We start from the raw sequence: 17,886 nt of genomic DNA on the forward strand, positions 1-17,886 counted from the left end.
GGAAGGTAGGAAGTATGCGGTTAGGAGAGTTGAAGGCGCAATGCAGAGGATACTCTCAAGAGAGCAGAATGCAAAGGACACCAGTCACCAGATTAAGGTGAATAGAAGACAACAGGACTGAACGCAACGGCAAGTCAATTCTGTCATAGTCTATCTCGGCGAGAGATGGAGGGAGACTGGAGAGAATCACCGCGTGGGAAGGAGCCAAAGCCGACAGAAACCCTCACCGCCTTCGTCAGGCAAAGCTACCACTGCTTGCTCATCACCGACACGCCCTCAGTCACTTTTCTATCTTTCTGGCTTCTGGCGAATATTACAACATTCGTCTAGTCTTTACTAGCTCTATTTAACAGTCGCCCTCAAAGAGTCTTTTACCTGTTCAAATCGCCGCAGAAACTCAACCGCCCCGGAGCTTCCAACTAGGAAGCTACCTCTTGTCCTCTCGTTTCATCGAATCGTGTCCGATCTTACTTAGAAATCATGGATCGCCTTAACCGGATGCTCCAGGCTGCCCAGGGCATGGGCATGGGTGGAGGTGCCCCTGGTGGTGTAAGTCAGACGATTACCTCGATCTCGCCATGTCTCTATCTATGGAAGCTCCTTGTTGGGCGGCATCATTGGCGCAGCACCGGTCTTGCCTTCAATGCTCTTTAATGACTTGGTACTAATGAATATGGTTCTAGGACACACCGAACCTGATTGATAACTCCGAAACCGTCCACATCTCTTCCTTGGCTCTGCTGAAGATGCTACGACACGGCCGCGCAGGTGTTCCAATGGAAGTTATGGGGCTGATGCTGGGCGAGTTCGTCGATGAGTACACAGTTCGCGTCGTGGATGTCTTTGCCATGCCCCAGAGTGGTACTGGTGTTAGTGTTGAGGCCGTGGATCCTGTGTTCCAGACCAAGATGATGGAGATGCTCCGACAAACGGGACGGTAAGTTATCAAACCAACTATTTGATTCCATGGCGCTAATTCAATACCCGCACAGGCCAGAAACTGTTGTTGGCTGGTACCACTCGCATCCTGGTTTCGGCTGCTGGCTCTCCTCAGTCGATATCAACACTCAGCAATCCTTCGAACAGCTCACACCCCGTGCCGTTGCCGTTGTCGTGGATCCCATTCAGTCAGTTAAGGGCAAGGTTGTCATTGATGCATTCCGTCTCATCCAGCCTCAGACCGTGGTCATGGGCCAGGAGCCCCGTCAGACGACATCTAACTTGGGTCATCTCAACAAGCCTTCGATCCAGGCCCTCATTCACGGTCTCAACCGCCACTACTACAGCATTGCCATAGATTACCGCAAGACAGGATTGGAGGAGAACATGTTGATGAACCTCCACAAGCATGTGTGGACCGAAGCCTTGGACATGAGTGACTTCCACGAGGAGGGTCAGCACAATGTGGAGCGCATGAAGCAGCTTGTTCTCCTTGCAGAGGGCTATGAGAAGCGTATCAAGGAAGAGACCGAGCTGAGCAAGGATCAGTTGAAGACGAGATATGTCGGCAAGGTTGACCCCAAGAAGCGTAAGTCCCCGTGCCATAAAACAACCGTGATTATATAACTAACACTGCGCAGACATTGAGGACGTGAGTCAGCAATTGATCGAAGATAACATCGTCGCCGTCTCCAGGCAGATGATTGATAAGGAAGCTTCCGTGGCGCGGCAATCATCGTCTAAAGACAACAGTAACGGTGCTGTCATGGAAGTGGACGAGGATCTCTAAAGGATTAGAAAGTGGACGGATGCTACAGAAACGCTCTAATTACGATATCTTGGTTTCCTTGGAGGACTGCATTGGTTCATATGTACGAATTGTATGCCATATGACCTAGCACACTATGTAGACCATCAATGAATGCAATCCACTCAAAAATCCCCAGTTAAACAGTTTCTCATAGTTGGCAGGACTTTTGAGCTTTTTCCCATCATGTTGAAGAAACGCTATAATTCTTTCATTCTTCTATCGTTAAACCGGGAAGTGTATCTAGCTATGCCGTTGTATGTATTCCATGCACGCAACGCAATCTATATAGATATACATATATAGATTGTCTTAAGTTGATTTGACGGAGCCCATCTCCAATAGTGTACCAGACCATCAAGATTCCAAAGTGACCGTTTTAAGAGACTTCGCCAAACCCTCAATGGCGTCAGGAGGGTGAGCACGGAGTCCATCAAAGGCTGCGTCAGCGTCATTATTGACGTATTTTTTATGACGGTCTTTATTATGATGGCCATCCCAGTCCGTCCATCCTCTATCAGGGCCCCAGAGGACCTTCTTCTGCGCATGCCGAGTTTCCGCAAGCAAGCGTGTCATCAAAGGCCCATTCTTCTCCACAGAGGGCCACGCATCAAACTCGACCTGGACTAAACCAGGTAGCCGTTCCAGTATCTTCTGCAAGAGATCCCCGCAGAAGTCTGTATAGAAATTTTCGGAGATGCGGAAGCCTTCGAACACAGGATGGGATGGGTCACACTGCACGAAGACCTTGAGTGTGCGTGCAAGCGCCATGTCGTGTAACCCTAATCCCTGATTCACGATCCAATTCCGTGGTGGCGCAGTCCAACTCGATCCCACAATCAGCTCGATGGTAGTGATGGAAGGCCGGTGGCGACGAGGCAAGGCGCGGAGTGTGGGCATCTTCAAGAAATCCTGCACTGGGAATACTCGAAAGGTCTGGGTCGAGTAGAAGTAGTGTGTGGCTTCATCGTGGACTTTCTGCGAAACGAGGAACAAGGCGACTCGCTGTGAGGATGGCGATAACGGCTTGCTCTTCTTCGCGGAGGCTCCGACGTTGCCAGTGCGCTGCAATGCACTTTTCCGAGCTGGTGTAAACAAGAGGAAATGATAGATGCGCAGGCGTATCTCAGAGGGCAGTTCGAAGAACGGAAATGACTGTAGACGACGTGGGATATCCGGCTCAGATTCGATATCTGAGAGGATTTCCTGCTCGAACTGGAGCTGCTTCTTCTTCAACCCCATTGCGGATATGTATAAATTCTATGCGACAAGTCTAGTTTTGGAGTTCATAATTCATCCCATTCTTTTATGGTAGGCAAGATGTGCAAAATTGACAAATATATTCAAGGAAAGGATTGTGTCCCACAATCGGAGCGCAGCTTCACTGGAGAACCTTTGCTGCGCTCTTGGTAAGTGGGATAGAAGAAGATCTTCGTTTGTCTCCCCAGCTCATTCAACCCGGCATGCAGAGAGAATGTGCTTGATAGGTCAAATTATGTCTGGGTGAACTTTCTAATAGGAAAAAAAGAAAAAGAGAAATCGCAAAGTCCGCGGCGATCGTTATAAGCAAAGTGCGCGAGGGGATCGTGCCCGCCGCCGTACCGAATCGCGCCGACTTTTAACAGCAAACTGCGTCGATTACAACTACTACACTTGTTGTCTCCCATCTCCACAATGCTTAGTCGCGCCGTTCTGCCTCTGACGAGGCCAAACGTCCTCGCCTCTGCTGTCCGGGCATCGGCCCTGTCGCGCTCCTTCCCATATGCCGCCTACAAGCTTTCCCCAGGTATCCAGCAACGGGCAAAGTCATCAAAAGGAAAGAACTTTAGGGCTCCGCAGCCCAAGGAGTTCGCTGCTGAGCAGCCTGAGTTTGACACAAAGGCAGAGCCCAAGACCGCCGAATCATCGGAAGCTGTGAGATGACAATTGCATCCAAACACACGTCATGAACACCCCTCTGACTATCGTCCCTTTAGCCCGAAGCCGAACAAACACCGCAGAAGCCTCTCCCCGATCTCACACAAGGTATCCCATCGACCCTGGCCGCCGAACTCGAAGGTCGCATGAAGAAGGGCCCATTGAACCTCACAGAGGACCCTACCCAGTCAGAAGAGTACAGTGAGGAAGGCAAAGGTGGTGGTGATATCCCCAAGGGCGGCTATGAGACATCCCTCGACCGCCGCAAGGCCCGCATGGCCAACATAATGTACGCAGCGATGCTGCTTGCCGGTGTCGCCGGTGTGGGCTACCTGGGCCGTAACTGGGAGACCGAAGATGAGGAGCGCGTTCACCCCGAAACCCCATCAGGATGGGGTCTGGGTCTCTGGTACAGCCGTGTCAAGGCTCGCATGAGCGATCTCACCAGCTACTACAAGGACCCTGCTTTCCCCAAGCTTCTTCCCGATGAGGACGCCGAAATGCGTCAGCCCTACACCTTGGTGCTCAGTTTGGAGGATCTCCTGGTTCACAGCGAGTGGAGTCGTGAGCATGGATGGCGTGTTGCCAAGCGCCCTGGCGTCGATTACTTCCTTCGTTACCTGAACCAGTACTACGAGCTCGTCCTTTTCACCAGTGTACCCAGCATGATGGCCGACCAGGTCCTCCGCAAGCTCGACCCTTACCGTATCATTCGCTGGCCCTTGTTCCGCGAGGCTACCCGTTACAAGGATGGTGAATATATTAAGGTAAGCTAAATAGCATCTCTAGGTAAGATGAAATGCTGACTCTTCTCAAGGATCTTGCCTACCTCAACCGTGACCTTTCCAAGGTGATTCTCCTCGACACAAAGGAGGAGCACGCCCGCTACCAACCTGAGAACGCTATCGTCATGGATAAGTGGACCGGTGACCCGAAGGACAAGGAGCTGGTCGCCTTGATCCCCTTCCTGGAGTACCTAGCCGGCATGGGTGTTGAGGACGTCCGTACTGTGCTGAAGTCATTCGACGGCAGCGCCATCCCGGTTGAGTTTGCCAAGCGCGAGAAGGCCATGCGCGAGCGCTTCGAGAAGGAGCTCGCAGAAGAGCAAAAGAAGAAGCCCAACCGTGGCCTCGCCAACTTCGCCTCTGCACTTGGCCTGAAGTCCGCCCGCACCCTGGACGGCGAGACAACCCCCTCGGAGGGTCTGGCTCAGGGTAAGATGCTCTGGGATCAGATCCGCGAGCGTGGCCAGAAGAACTACGAGATGGTCGAGGCTGAGATTCGTATGAACGGTGAGAAGTGGCTGGCGGAGATGGCCGCTGAAGAGGAGAAGGCCCGTCAGGAGCAGATGCAGAGCATGAAGGGCTCTTTCACTGGCATGTTCGGTTCTGGCTCTAAGGAGCAGTAATCGGCGCAAGCCACCTTCCCACCTTCCCTACGTGAAGTATTTAGCTTCCATCATCTCCTACTCTCCCATCTTCTTCGGTATCTACTTCCTTTTTCTTCTTATTTACGGGCAAGGAGCAGGTCATTAGATGGTTGGGGTTCGTTCTGAGCATATTGTTTTTTGGAACGACTGTAAAATAGCGATTCTGTCTGTTTCTTGGTTCGATGTACAAAATATTGGTCAGAAGTTTTAATATGAGAAAAGACTGAGATTGATCATGTTTCATGTTTCCTGCTGGCTGGTTGGGCTCACTCTGGATCCCAGGGTATATAGTTGAATAAATAGAAAAAACAAGCCGAAAACTATCCTTAGAAATACATATGTGCAATGGTCGTGTCAAGGTTCCCAATCTGCAAATATCACAGGTTCACATCTTGGTTCACATCCTGGAACACAGAGACATCCCAGATTCCTGTCATATCGAAGGGGAAACCATCCATTGTTCCAAAAGTATTAGAGATCGACATCATATCGTCGACGATGTCGTTGTTTGTTTGCGTCTCGGGCAGTGAAATCGCAGCTGGGTTGACCAGTCCATTATCTGCCATTGTGTTCGTGAATGCTTGGTCCATTGTAGCGCCGTTTCCGGGGAGTCGGTGCATGATGCGTTCGCAGTGGTCGAGACACATGTCTGCTACGTCCCAGTCTTCTTCTTCCCGTACGCGGCGAAGGACTGTGCGCAGAGTCTCGACGTTGGCGAGACATGATCGTGCAACTTCACTGTCGGTGGTTTCGAATGCACAGCGAACCAATAAAGTGGCTGTCGATGTGAGGTGGAAGGCGCTGTCTGTAGTGATTGTTAGAGATTTGCAAGCGTGAGCTGTGACAGGGTTGCAACATACAAGGTAGCCAGAACTCTTTGAAGTTGTCTGTTCGTAGCGAGGTCATGAATCCAACAATTTCCTCTGCAGATCTTCTGCATTCTGTCTGGAAATAACGACGGGCCTCAGCGTTATCCGTTTCAGCATTGTTGACCTCCTGTGAGTTTGTTAGAAATGAGGTCTTGGGGAGATTTCGTTGTGTTGCTTACATTAAGTTCAACACGGCTGACGAGCATCTTGACAGCCAGGAAAGCAAGTTGCAAACTGCTTGCTCCGTAGATACGTTCCCCTGGATGCACTGCTGGCCCTCTCAGCCAGGTTGGCAACGAGTCTTCCCACATGTCTAGATCGGTTCGGATTTGTCGCAGCTTCTTGGATGTCTCGCGCGCGGGCTTATGTTGAAGGCCATAGACCAATGGTAACAGCTCGCCCAAAGTTTCGGTCAAACGACATAGGTAGATGTGGCAATGCGCTGCTCTCACGCGCTCTGTAGAGCGAACGTGTGATGGGACTATGACATCCACAGTTGGTAATGGCACATCGTATTGATTCTTGGAAATCTGCGGCGGTACACCATGACCAAAACTTCCCCTATTAGACATTAGATATATGCATCCTGCTTGAAATGAGCTATGGAACCTTACCAACGATCGTGAATGACCACTCCCCACCAGAGACGAATCCGCTGGTCCTTCTCTGCTTGGGAAAGTTTCCAGTTACTCGGATCACGGTTCAAGCCAAGACAATTTGCCAAAGACAGCATCCGGCCACAACTGACGGCATTTCCAGTCATCGAGAAGATGGGCCGTCCAGTCAAGTCAATAAGCGCGGCGCTGATAGTAGATAGTCCGGGAGCTGAGAAGTCCTCATGTAATGCGGCGACAGTCATATTAACCGCATATCGAACATCGGGTTTCGGGTGGCAGGCTAGCTTGGGGGTATGCTGCCAATATACCAAGGACATCGAGTAAACCTGGCACACTAGCGCGGCAGGAGGATCGTGTAGGTCTTCGGCGATGTAGGACTCCCAAAATGATTCACCGTCGAAAATAGGAAACGAAACATTGAAGCGATCAATGAAGCTGCCGTGAAAAACATCATGTTAGCATTAGATGTATGTCCCGCGTAGATATCGTGAACATACAGTTTCACTAGATCGTGTTTGAACGGTCCAAGTATTTGTTCCAATACTTCCTTCTGATTCTCACCGGGGGGAGTTCCGACTCTCATACCCTTCCTCCGCCGTGAAATCGTGGTATAGAGAACTGGCTTCCGGGGATCGCTCGAATAAATGTTGTATGGGTGACTCTTGGGTTCTTCGGATTGACTGGCTCGCTCGGGTGGCATATGCTTCTCAATTACTTGCGCATCTTCTGCAACCATAGGTCCAACAATAAGAACGGACTCATTCTGAGGATCATCCATGTCCTTGCGCCGCGAGTCGCTTCCTCGGCGACCACTCGACGACGTAGTTCCATGAGGACTAGGCCCGTTGATTGGTTGACGGGACGGTATAGTCTGATTCGGGAGCGAGGGTAAATCGGGACTGCGCTTGCGCTTCTGTCCCGGATGAGTATCCGAAACTTGAGGCCCTTGCCACGGTTTTGTATCCGGTGCACTCAACACGGAAACATCCGCATTAGCTTCTTCTTGGTAGTGGCAGTCGGCCCCCTGCACGCGACACAGGAGGCACGATTGACCGGGTATATCGACGGTGCATCGCGATTTGCGCTTGCGACACAGGTCACAGGCGCGGACCTTGTGAGATCGGTATGGTCGAGCGCCGGCATTGAACCCGGGGGATGGGAGTTTGGAGGAGGAATTGACTTGAACGGTAGCTGGCGACATGATGCGCGCCCAAGAGTGAGAGCGTATATGTCGGCAGGTAGTATAGTGCAACGAAAGGTTGCGATTTGGAGACAAAAGCTCCAGTCCGGGGTGTTTTCGGAATCGGCCGATTAGCGGCTGGTCTGGGTGAGGGGTACCAGCACACGGCCGAATGCACTATGGAAGGGAGGCAAATATGGGGGTCGTATGTGTCAATGGCAGCGGGAGTGGCCAGAAATGAGTCAGGGCTATGCGCAGCACATCTTGGAACGCAATGATCAGCCTCCGTCGTCAAAATCCGGAGAAATCTCATCTTTTCCTTATCGAAGCTAAACTGCACGGGGCATGTGGGGAGCTGACTCATCCTGCTGATGTAAATCTGCTGACATAATTGCTTCTGCGGCCTCAGGCACCAGGCTATTTTTATCTAGATCGGCATCAGTTCATTGCTGTAACGCTGGCGTCCCGCATTGCCTCATGGGGCACAGCCACATCAACTTCAGACAGAATCGACTTCTCAATGCCCACTACGCGCCGATACAGTAGGTGACTATGGAGTCCTCCCCCGAAGGCTCCCTCGAGTTGCGACACTCCCCACCGCCCGACTCGCACGCGGTGTTTGATCGGCTCCCAGCCACTGTGATCGAGTGGTAAGTTGTCACATGAGACCAAGTCCCATATGTCAACATGGATCTTGGGTATATTCTACTGTTCTAACCCAAATGATAGCATCCTATTTTCCGCTGATGCTAATACATTCGCATCTTTGGCTCTTCTAAACAAAACATGGAAACATGCATCCGATACCCCGGATTTATATGCACATCACCTGTCGCACTGTCCATCATTTTCTTGGACTCATGGCGCGAATTCCACAGCTGATATAGAGAGCCTCGCTGATCTCAAACGTCTATTTATCAAGGAGATCAGACAGAATGCATACGACGTGTTTTTGCGACCTCGGCAGACCCTCGTGAGACTAATTTCAAGTTCTATGAGTTCTTCTACGGCTTTCCCACAAGGAGAAGTCTTTCGATTTTCATTTTCAGCAAATGGTCAAATAGTTCTCTGTATCAGCTCCTCTCGCATTGTGATATTGGATGTTGCATCTGATCCAGTCACTGTTAAGCATGAACTACAGACTCGGAGAAGGCCACTGGGCGCCACGGTTCGGGACGACGGCTCGCTCATTGCTATTTTGTCGTCCACACATCGGGTTCATATTTATCAGCTCTCTGATGATGAAGCTAAGCACATTCAAGTTATTACACTGAACGATGCTCCTAGAGATATTGCATTCTCACCAACAGGGAGCATTCTAGCATTGGCCTTTGAAGATAGTATCGAGGTTTATGCTGTGGGGGAAGATGCTAAGCCGACAGATCGCCGCGCAGTACGCTGTCTTCGTGTCGACGGACTTTCATTCTCCCCTGATGGGTCAATGCTTCTTGGATCTTCGACTGATTGCGAGCGAGATGGTGTTGTTGCGATTACGGCACCTTTCTATACGGAGACTGGAACAGATGCCTCGCCTGAAGAACTCCACTCGCGAATGTGGACAACGCAGATTCTTTTCCCTGAGATCACGCGCGGCTGTACTCATGCTTGCCTTATTGCTGGCCACGAGGACTCAGATGAAAACTGGGTAATGGGCTATGACAGCCAATTGGCAGCATTCAAAGCCTTGAGGTTGAACGATGTCAGTGCGGGTGTTGTGTATTTTGCCAGTCCATTTATCCCAGACGAAACAAGAGAGATGCGACCAAATATGGGGCCTGCTACGGATGATGCAGGAGAGCTTGTTGCTTTGGGATTCCAAGACTCCACTTTGTGGATTTACGGGGTACCGGGACGCTTGGACCTTACTCCTTCAACTACAGGTACTCAAAATGAGCTCACTGGTACCCAAGTTGGTGGTATTCATCACTGCGGAGGCCGTCCGCCTCGTGACAACCTTGCGCAACTTGAGAAGATCATCCAACAACCCAAGATATTGATTCGTGGACGCCGCGTCGCTGACATGAAGGGTGTTACATCTGCTCACTGGGTACGGGTGACTGATTCAACATCAGAAACCAGATCCCATCGCCGTAGACTTGTCGCAGTTGCTCCTGGTGGGGTGCGTCCGCAGATATTTGGCGCGGAGGACATCCCAGTTGACGGTGGCCGGATGCTCCTTTTAGATTTTGAACGACGCACAACGAACGGCGAGACAATCGAGCTCGATATTGAAGTCGGAGAAACGGCGCCCAAAATCCTCATGGAACCAGACTCCTCTATGGACACCGAGGTTGAACTTGAAAGAAGGCGAACTAGATTACATCGTGGAGATACCGATACAACATTTGCATCCGCTACTCATCATCGATTAGCAGCTCCCCGAGATAGTCGGACAGTGCCGTTTCATTTCCGTCGATTTAGTGTTGCAAGCCCTGCTTCGCCTACTGACATATCTCGAGGCGATGCACTTGATCTGCCATATGACAACACGCAACCTCGTTCAAGTGATGTTCTCCACCGCGCTGCTACAGCAGCTGCATCAACACGTGGGCGATATGATCCACGTTATCGTAACTCCCCCAGTCGACGAAATCTTCCACATGAAAGCGACGCCGACAACTGGGTACCGCCGCCTCCTCCATACAAACCGGAAACAGAGGTACCGTTGCCAGAAGATCTACTCAGAACCCTTCTCCCGAGAAATATGGTAGATGCCCAAGCTCTCAACGACTCTGTCAATCATCCTGTGCGAGCACAAACCACTCGCATTGCACGGTCGACGGCATCACCTCGCCCACGCCCTCAATCAGCAATTCTCCAAAGACTGGGAACCATAACCGGCCCTAGACGCAGGGGGAGCTCCATTGGCAGAGAAGATCTCTACTTCAGCCAGCAATCCGAGAGCCCAACTATCACAGCTGCCTGGGAACAGTCCGTCAACGACATCCCACCATCAACACAAGAGCCTAGCCCAATACCAGATGCAGCAGCATCCCTGGCACATCACCACCCAGCAGTCCAAGCACCGCCCACATTTGCCGTGCATCCAGCGGAACAGACCATCCAAGAAAACCCAATGCCTCTCCCATACCTAGGAGCATCCGCTCTGGGCGATGCCTACTTCCCATACTCTGTGTCGTCCCCAAACCTTCTGCATATCCCACAACCCCATGGTGATATGCAGGAGACAATAGCAGACGATGAGCATGAGATACCTCAGAGGCAGCGATCATTCCGAAGGCGGGTTTCAACGGAGCCTACAAGCTTACCACCGCCCGAGAATGAGGAATGGAGACGGCGTATACAGGATTGGAATGAACATACAATAAAAGAGCGAGGGAGGAAGCGGAGGGGGAGGTGCATTGTCATGTAGCGCCTGTCTGTCATTTATGCATTGCGTGCTTCATACTTCAATTCTATACCTTCGTTCGAGCATTATTGTTTGGCTTTCTGTACAGAAGAAAATATGAATGAAAGATATGGAGGCTCATGAGTTGTAACAGATTGTTGCCAGTGGCCTAGCTCATGCGACAGGGTCCAAGAAAAGACAGAACCGAAGATTTCTCAAGGACCACTTGGTAGCACTGCAGGATGATGTCCGCATGACCAACAATAAACTCGCTCCATCCGTGTAAAATCAAATCATCATGCCAGAAGATATTTTCTGTAACATATTCTGTATCTCACACTATATTTCGACCCATGAAATGCACCTGTGCTGGTTTCTTTAACCCGATTGAAGGAAGGAAAAGCTCGGGGATGGCGGAAGTCACGGGTCCTGCGGAAGCCCTAATAATTACAGTTAGCAGACGCAACCTCCAAACAGGACACAACCACAACATACCCCAATATTCAGCATAGTCACTTTCTCCAAAGATATCTTGTGTCTGGCTGCTTGTCCACGGGCATTGAACAGTAGATACCAGAGTTCTGTCGACACATACTGACAAACACGATCGCTGGAGCCAAAGCTAAAAGTGGTGCTGGGCTCATGAGCGACGCAAATGCAACCTGAACGAAGAGTTTCTATAGCTCGGTGAGTTCCTGAAGCGCTTGCTCTCTCTGACTCTGTTTGCGTTTCCTGGTACGTCTTCTCATTCTCTGCGATAAGCGATTCCTACGCTTAGGACGTACCGGGGAGAGAGGAGGGTGGGACTTCGAGGTGCTAGATAGGGGGTTTGGCTTCGGGTTGCTGGAGGGCTTTAGCCTTTTTGCATCACGTCTTCTTTTTGCTTGCGAGGTTTGTTTGCGCGTGGGGCGTGACGGAGGGGCTGGGAAGATGCAGTCGTAGTGCACCGAAGAAAAAACAATCCGCGGAAGTCAACTCGCAGGATATTCCGATCTGTTGGAGTGCTTTGTGCTGCACATTGAAGTGAAAGGTATAACGTGACTCGAGCAGGAGGAATTGGTTGTCAGAGTCGTTGCAATGTAATTTCGATCAAATTGTACAATGAGACGCAACCCAAATAGTCAACCCGCAGAAGGTGACTTCGAATGTGACTGACATCCGGGGTTTCGAAAATGTAAGGAAACCCCATAAAACGCAAAGCGATAGAAACGATGGACAAAGAGGTATTCCCCATAAATCAGACAGTAATTAAAAAGCAGAAGCAGCGCGACGCAGGATAATTCCGCAAAACAAAATTTTTTTTTTTTTGTTTTCTGATCTTGTTTTTTGTTGTTTTTTGGTAGAGAGTCGCCTTGGTCAATCAACTCAATCTTCAAACACCACACCCGTATGGAAAGCTTCAACCACCCTGGTCTGCCACTCCACAGAGAGTATTGTACGGCGCAAACAAACATGTGGCGGGATCAACAAGAGGTGCCCCCAGCCTCTGAAAAGGAGGGGGGCCACATTGAGAGATCCCAAGCAAACGCATTGTTTCGCCGGTATGTGCACAGCATCCTTATAACGTCAATGCCGACGAAGCCGACGAGTAAGAGGTACGTGCAGCTCATCTGTCGAATTTGTAGCAGCCCTAGCTAAGGTTGAGTCGGAATCCATCGTTAAATTTGTGTCTGACTTCTCAGGCACGGGTGTCAAAGAAGGAGGACCAGAATTCTGCTGGTGTGATTCCTCTGGACTAGAAAAGAGAGCCGGAGCTAAAGCCACAAGTGGCGTCGAAGCCAGAGGAGATGGAAGCGAGGGGCCAGAAGAAGAAGAAACTGTTCCAGTACACTCGGCGGGCGTCTGTGCGAGTTCTTCCTCCCTCCTCCTGGCAGCCTGCTTTCCGTGACGTCTTCTCGTTCTTTGCGACAGACGGTTCTTGCGTTTCGGACGTACCAGAGTAGAAACATCGTCATCATCTGTGTCTGAATGGCCCTTTTCCATCTCAAACGCGGTATCTGAAGATCGAGGAACATCAACAGGGGCACCAGAGATACCCATATCCTTGTTCCCTTCTTTCCAAGAGGCGAGAAGAGCTCCCACCAAATGGCTCACCATGAATGGTGACAGATGTTTCGGATGCCAAGGGGCAAGTGCCCACAACCGAGCCGGCAAATGATCAGGATCGGGGTATTCAGTCTCTTGATTAACATCAGACGAGTTTCGGGCAGCCAGAGAGACCAAACTCTGAGGGGTGACATTGGTGACAGGGTCAATCGGTCCGTTTCTAATGCAATCCAATTCTTGGAACTGACCAAACATCGCCTCAACTTCCTTGCATTGGATGTACTTCAACACCTCTCGATGAATCCATATATCCTCAGCCTGAGAGAGGACTGATACCAGGAGGTTCATAGAAATGGTACGAGCATCAAAGTTCGGGTCGAGATTCGCTTCGTTTGGACCGGCGATCAGAAGATCTGTTAGTTCGTAAACAGACAGACTTCTATCGACCACAAAATGCATACGTGCAATCTGTGGCTGGCCAATGAAAATATACACGAAGAGCCCGGTTCTGTCACAAAGATACCGTAGTGTGTGAGCAATGAAGTCGATAAGCGTGATCAGGAACGTAACGTGCCAGTGGACATAAGTAATATGGTACAGTAGCCAGAGCAGCAACGGTAGCTTTGATGAGAGCAAGTCGAGAAGAACAAACTGAAGGAAGATGAAGAACGCTGTCATCCAATCTATCAAAGAAGTGTTCTTGAGCCTGAGGCTTGGAGCAAGGTAAACCATGCATTCCTTGGGACGGGACGCGGTAAGCCTGCCATAGGCCCGAGTCAAGATGGGTACTGGGGACGGGGTTGGAAGTCGTGGTAGGGAGTACACTCGACTGGGACGACAAATGACATCCGTACTGCTGACACCTGTAGGAGTCGCGTACCCAGGGCCATCTACTAGGACGTAAATAGCCCCCACATCTAGGGTCAATCGGAGGGATCCAATGGACCGTCTCAAGAGTGACTCTTGTGGATCAGAGATCCCCGGGATGGGGAACCACTGACTCCAGAGAGTCAGGCCGACGAACATGATTTCCATGAAGGGAAACAGCATGTTGAGAGAGGGGGTGAGGTGAGGGTTTCTTTGCTGAATCCGAGAAGCATTAGCAAAAGTGCACAGATACTTCATGTCAGACTGTGGGGATAAGATGGTGATTGCACACACTAAAGAGAGAAAAACCCGACGTTGGATGGTCCTCGACCAGAAACAAAGCAGCGCAGATGGTGGTGGTGGCTGGAGAGGAGGCTGAAATGCGAGGTTTGGGGGAGAAAGAAAAGGAGAGGTGAAAGATGGGGGGAGAAGTTATTAAATGGGAAGAGAGAAGCAGGCTGATCAAGTAGGAAGGAACAATCGACCGAAACAGGAAGGAACGTGTGACTGCCTTCTTAGATTAACTTCAAAGGCTTTTCGCCAGGGAAGTGATTGCTAGAGTGAGGACTAATTTTTCGAGAATATGACTTTAGAGTGACTGTTAAGGTGAGGCTTAATGATTGAGTAAATTGATTTGAGAGTGACCGTGACTGCTTAAGTGATGCCTGATAGCTCAGGAAGGTCATTTGAGAAACCATTGGTCAATTCAACTAATTATTGAGATGTCCTCTAGCTCAATGTCACTAGCGTATTACAGGATTCTCATGTGATCCTTCGCTATCTCATTTACTGTGAGTGGCTTTGGAATTTTCTAAGACTAGAATTCTCCGATGATACAGTGAAAACACTAGGATCGAAAGCTAGGGTGGATGTAGGATCCTGCGAAGTGCCCATAAGGTACTATAGCAACTTCAAAAGATAAACAACAAGAACCACGGAGTGTAAAACCAGGCACCACATTCCAAGCTTGAAACAAAGGTTGATTTGGAGAGTTCCTATGAGCTTTCCGAGATCATGATTGATTGGCCTCGTTTATCCTATGTATTTCAAGGCCGTGCTGCTTGCTGACAGGGCTCGCGTGAGAGAGAAGATATGGCCAGCAATGAAAGGAAGGATGGGAAATTCGAAAAGCCACCATGGATACATTTTAGTAAGCGAAGAGATATTGGTCGTGAGTTATGTTGGTAGTAGGGGCTTGAAGAGAGGAGAGAGACAATTAGAAGAAGACAATCCTCAGGGCCACGAGTGAAAGAAGAGAAGTAAGGTGCAGTGGTCTTCTTGCTTTTCTAGCGTGGGATATCGGTAGTCAAAATAGAATATCAAAAGCGAAATTGCATTACTTCCAAACACTCTGAACGCCTCAACTCCTCTAACACCTCTAAGAAAACCGAGTATCAGGAAAGCCGAAACTCTCATCTAAACAACAAACAGAATAAGGATAACCACTCTTCAACTCCAACAGGAACCTAAACAATCTAAGCCCTGAAACGACCACGGTGGAAGCGGGGCAAGAAGACAGGCACAGGCGCAGCTTCAGTGGCCTGCTCAGACGGGGCTTTAGTGCCATTCGCAGGAATAGTCATATTCGACATGGTCGAGTTGCTGAATGTAGTTGGGGTGTTTCCAACTGCCGCTCGTCGAACCACATATGCCCGCTGGGTTGGCTTGACGTGGCCAGACTTAGTGCTGGACTTTGTCTCGGACTTTGTAGTCTCTGATTTGGAAGTCAAGGTACTCAAGGTAGAGGCAGTATTCCTGGTAGCAGGACTCGAGATTGTGCTTCTGCTGATTCTCTCTCTGGTGCTAGAATTTGTCTCGGACTTTGTAGTCTCTGATTTGGAAGTCGAGGTACTCAAGGTAGAGGCAGTAGTCCTGGTAGCAGGACTCGAGTTTGTGATTCTGCTGGTTCTCTCTCTGGTGCTGATTGGGATGAAGGGTGTCGAGGTGCGTGTGTTGGTGCTGGTACTAGTGCTGGTTCTGGTGGATGTTGTGACTCCGCCGCTGTTGCTGGGAGGGACTCTTGTTGAGCTGCCTCCTCCGCCTGTGGTTGAGCCACCTCCACCACCTCCAGTTGTGGTGGTTCCTCCTCCTCCTCCAGTTGTGGTGATTCCTCCTCCTCCTTCTCCTCCTCCTCCTTCTCCTCCTCCGCCGCCGCCTGGATTACCACCACCACCGGGGTTACCGCCGCCTCCGCCTGGGTTGCCTCCTCCACCACCACCACCTTCAGTGGGGCAGGGACATCCACCGCCAGAAGATGGAGTAGCAGTGACAGTGATGGTAACAGCAGGGGGACAAGTGACAGTCACAGGCTCGACAGGGATAACTACAGTATCCTTCGGACCCGAGGGACATACACTACAACCGCTAGAACCTCCTGGTGCTGTGGTGCCACCACCACTTCCTCCTCCTCCAGTAGTGTGAGAAGGATGCTCGGTACCAATTCCACCACCTCCACCACCTCCACCGCCAGTAGAACCAGTGTTGGAGGGATGAGTAGTGGTAGGCTGCTCAGTAGTACCACTACCTCCCCCAGTGGTAGAAGTGTGAGTAGTGGACCGCTCGGTATTACCGTTTCCACCACCGCCAGTGGTAGTAGTGTGAGTAGTGCTGGGATGTTCAGCGGTACCTCCACCACCACCACTAGTAGGAGAAGTCTGGCCGCCATGGCTTGGGGTTTCACCTCCACCACCGCCGCCAGTGGGGGAGGTGGTAAAGGCTTCAGTGGTGGAAGACTGGGTTGCAGGTGTTTCACTGCCGCCGGTGAGAGAAGTGGATTCACCAGGCGAGGTCACTGGGCTAGTGGTTGGTCCTCCAGTGCCGGGGCTCTCGGGGGTAGCAGTTGTCGAAAAACCGCCTCCTGTGGTAGGTCTGGTTCTGGGACCAGTGGATATCTCAGGGCCACCAGTCGAGGGACTGATATTGGGACCAGTGATAGTTCCAGGGCCGCCAGATGATGGAGTGGTGGGTGTTTCGGCAGTGCCAGTCGAGGGGCCAATGGAAGAACCAGCTGGAGCACCAGTCGAAGAACTGGTGGTGCCAGTGGTGGCAGTTCCAGTCTCCGTACCGCCAGCCGGCGAGGTTTCCGTTCCACCACCTCCAGTAGGGGAAGTGGTACCTCCACCCTCTTTGGTAGTAGTAGTTCCACTACCGCCAGCCGGAGAAGTAGTCTCACCGCCGCCACTGGTGCGGTGAGTCGAGGACGCCATCTCCTCTGTTATAACCGAAAGCAACGAGCTCTCAAGACTGGGGTGATTATGGCGCTCTTCCAAATCCCGCTCTTCGAGACGGCGGCGATCGTCAAGACTAGGCTCCAGCGCGACATCTGGAGCAGCCGCAACGCGCTGGAGGAGCGTCCAGGAACAGGCCAGCAACAGCAGGCACTTTCTCGGAAACATAACTTAGACAGCAACGTAGCGAGGTATGTGCAGGATGTCTGAGCAAGGCAAGGCTAACCTAACTGGACAGGCACAGGAAGAAGGATAGACACAGAGATAGCAATATCAATTGTGCAGATAGATCGCTTTTGAATTGAAGACTGAATTGGGTGGTAGCAATATCAAGCACAACGTCAGGATCCAAAGCAAAGATAAAGATATGAAGCAAAAGCAAAATAGCAACTTGGATGCAGGATAGAGCAATCCAAGACGAAAGAGAGAGAAAGCAAGGATTCCAGGTAGGTAGGGAAGCAGCAGAAGAAAGACGTGGCCATCACGTCGTGTATTTATTGAAAGACAAGAAATGGATGATGGCCTGATGAACACTCAATGTCATCAGAAAGAGTCAGAAAGACAAGGTCTAGTGCTTTGATGTGATATCGCTGTTTATCTTGCCTCTTGTGGACTAAATAGTGGTTCCGTGGTGAGAG

At 50.7% G+C, this 17,886-nt stretch overlaps 7 protein-coding genes across 7 annotated transcripts; 3 read left to right on the plus strand and 4 right to left on the minus strand.

The window, feature by feature from the left end:
* Nucleotides 1-435: 435 nt before the first annotated feature.
* Nucleotides 436-1,729, plus strand: N7508_009284 (proteasome regulatory particle lid subunit RPN11; the record flags this gene model as incomplete). The annotated part of the gene is made up of 4 exons (XM_058467347.1): nt 436-549; nt 684-937; nt 993-1,528; nt 1,581-1,729. The coding sequence occupies exons 1-4, from the start codon at nt 481-483 to the stop codon at nt 1,727-1,729; spliced, it is 1,008 nt and encodes a 335-aa protein (XP_058315193.1). The 5' UTR covers nt 436-480.
* Nucleotides 1,730-2,104: 375 nt separating this feature from the next.
* N7508_009285 (uncharacterized protein) lies at nt 2,105-2,989 on the minus strand (the record flags this gene model as incomplete). Its single annotated transcript, XM_058467348.1, has 1 exon — nt 2,105-2,989. One exon carries the CDS (start codon nt 2,987-2,989, stop codon nt 2,105-2,107), a length of 885 nt encoding a protein of 294 aa, XP_058315194.1.
* Nucleotides 2,990-3,421: 432 nt separating this feature from the next.
* On the plus strand, nt 3,422-5,072 carry N7508_009286 (protein translocase subunit TIM50; the record flags this gene model as incomplete). Its single annotated transcript, XM_058467349.1, has 3 exons — nt 3,422-3,661; nt 3,724-4,431; nt 4,482-5,072. 3 exons carry the CDS (start codon nt 3,422-3,424, stop codon nt 5,070-5,072), a joined length of 1,539 nt encoding a protein of 512 aa, XP_058315195.1.
* Nucleotides 5,073-5,470: 398 nt separating this feature from the next.
* Nucleotides 5,471-7,780, minus strand: N7508_009287 (putative C6 transcription factor; the record flags this gene model as incomplete). Its single annotated transcript, XM_058467350.1, has 5 exons — nt 5,471-5,898; nt 5,954-6,089; nt 6,142-6,523; nt 6,577-7,014; nt 7,077-7,780. 5 exons carry the CDS (start codon nt 7,778-7,780, stop codon nt 5,471-5,473), a joined length of 2,088 nt encoding a protein of 695 aa, XP_058315196.1.
* Nucleotides 7,781-8,311: 531 nt separating this feature from the next.
* On the plus strand, nt 8,312-11,132 carry N7508_009288 (F-box domain protein; the record flags this gene model as incomplete). Its single annotated transcript, XM_058467351.1, has 2 exons — nt 8,312-8,409; nt 8,489-11,132. 2 exons carry the CDS (start codon nt 8,312-8,314, stop codon nt 11,130-11,132), a joined length of 2,742 nt encoding a protein of 913 aa, XP_058315197.1.
* A 1,542-nt stretch (nt 11,133-12,674) lies between these two features.
* Nucleotides 12,675-14,204, minus strand: N7508_009289 (uncharacterized protein; the record flags this gene model as incomplete). Its single annotated transcript, XM_058467352.1, has 1 exon — nt 12,675-14,204. One exon carries the CDS (start codon nt 14,202-14,204, stop codon nt 12,675-12,677), a length of 1,530 nt encoding a protein of 509 aa, XP_058315198.1.
* Nucleotides 14,205-15,496: 1,292 nt separating this feature from the next.
* On the minus strand, nt 15,497-17,416 carry N7508_009290 (putative extracellular threonine rich protein; the record flags this gene model as incomplete). The annotated part of the gene is made up of 1 exon (XM_058467353.1): nt 15,497-17,416. The coding sequence occupies one exon, from the start codon at nt 17,414-17,416 to the stop codon at nt 15,497-15,499; it is 1,920 nt and encodes a 639-aa protein (XP_058315199.1).
* Between the last annotated feature and the right edge of the window lie 470 nt (nt 17,417-17,886).

The sequence above is a fragment of the Penicillium antarcticum genome (genome assembly GCF_028974205.1).
Source record: "Penicillium antarcticum strain IBT 31339 chromosome Unknown utg000009l_segment0_segment0, whole genome shotgun sequence".
Taxonomy (NCBI): domain Eukaryota; kingdom Fungi; phylum Ascomycota; class Eurotiomycetes; order Eurotiales; family Aspergillaceae; genus Penicillium; species Penicillium antarcticum.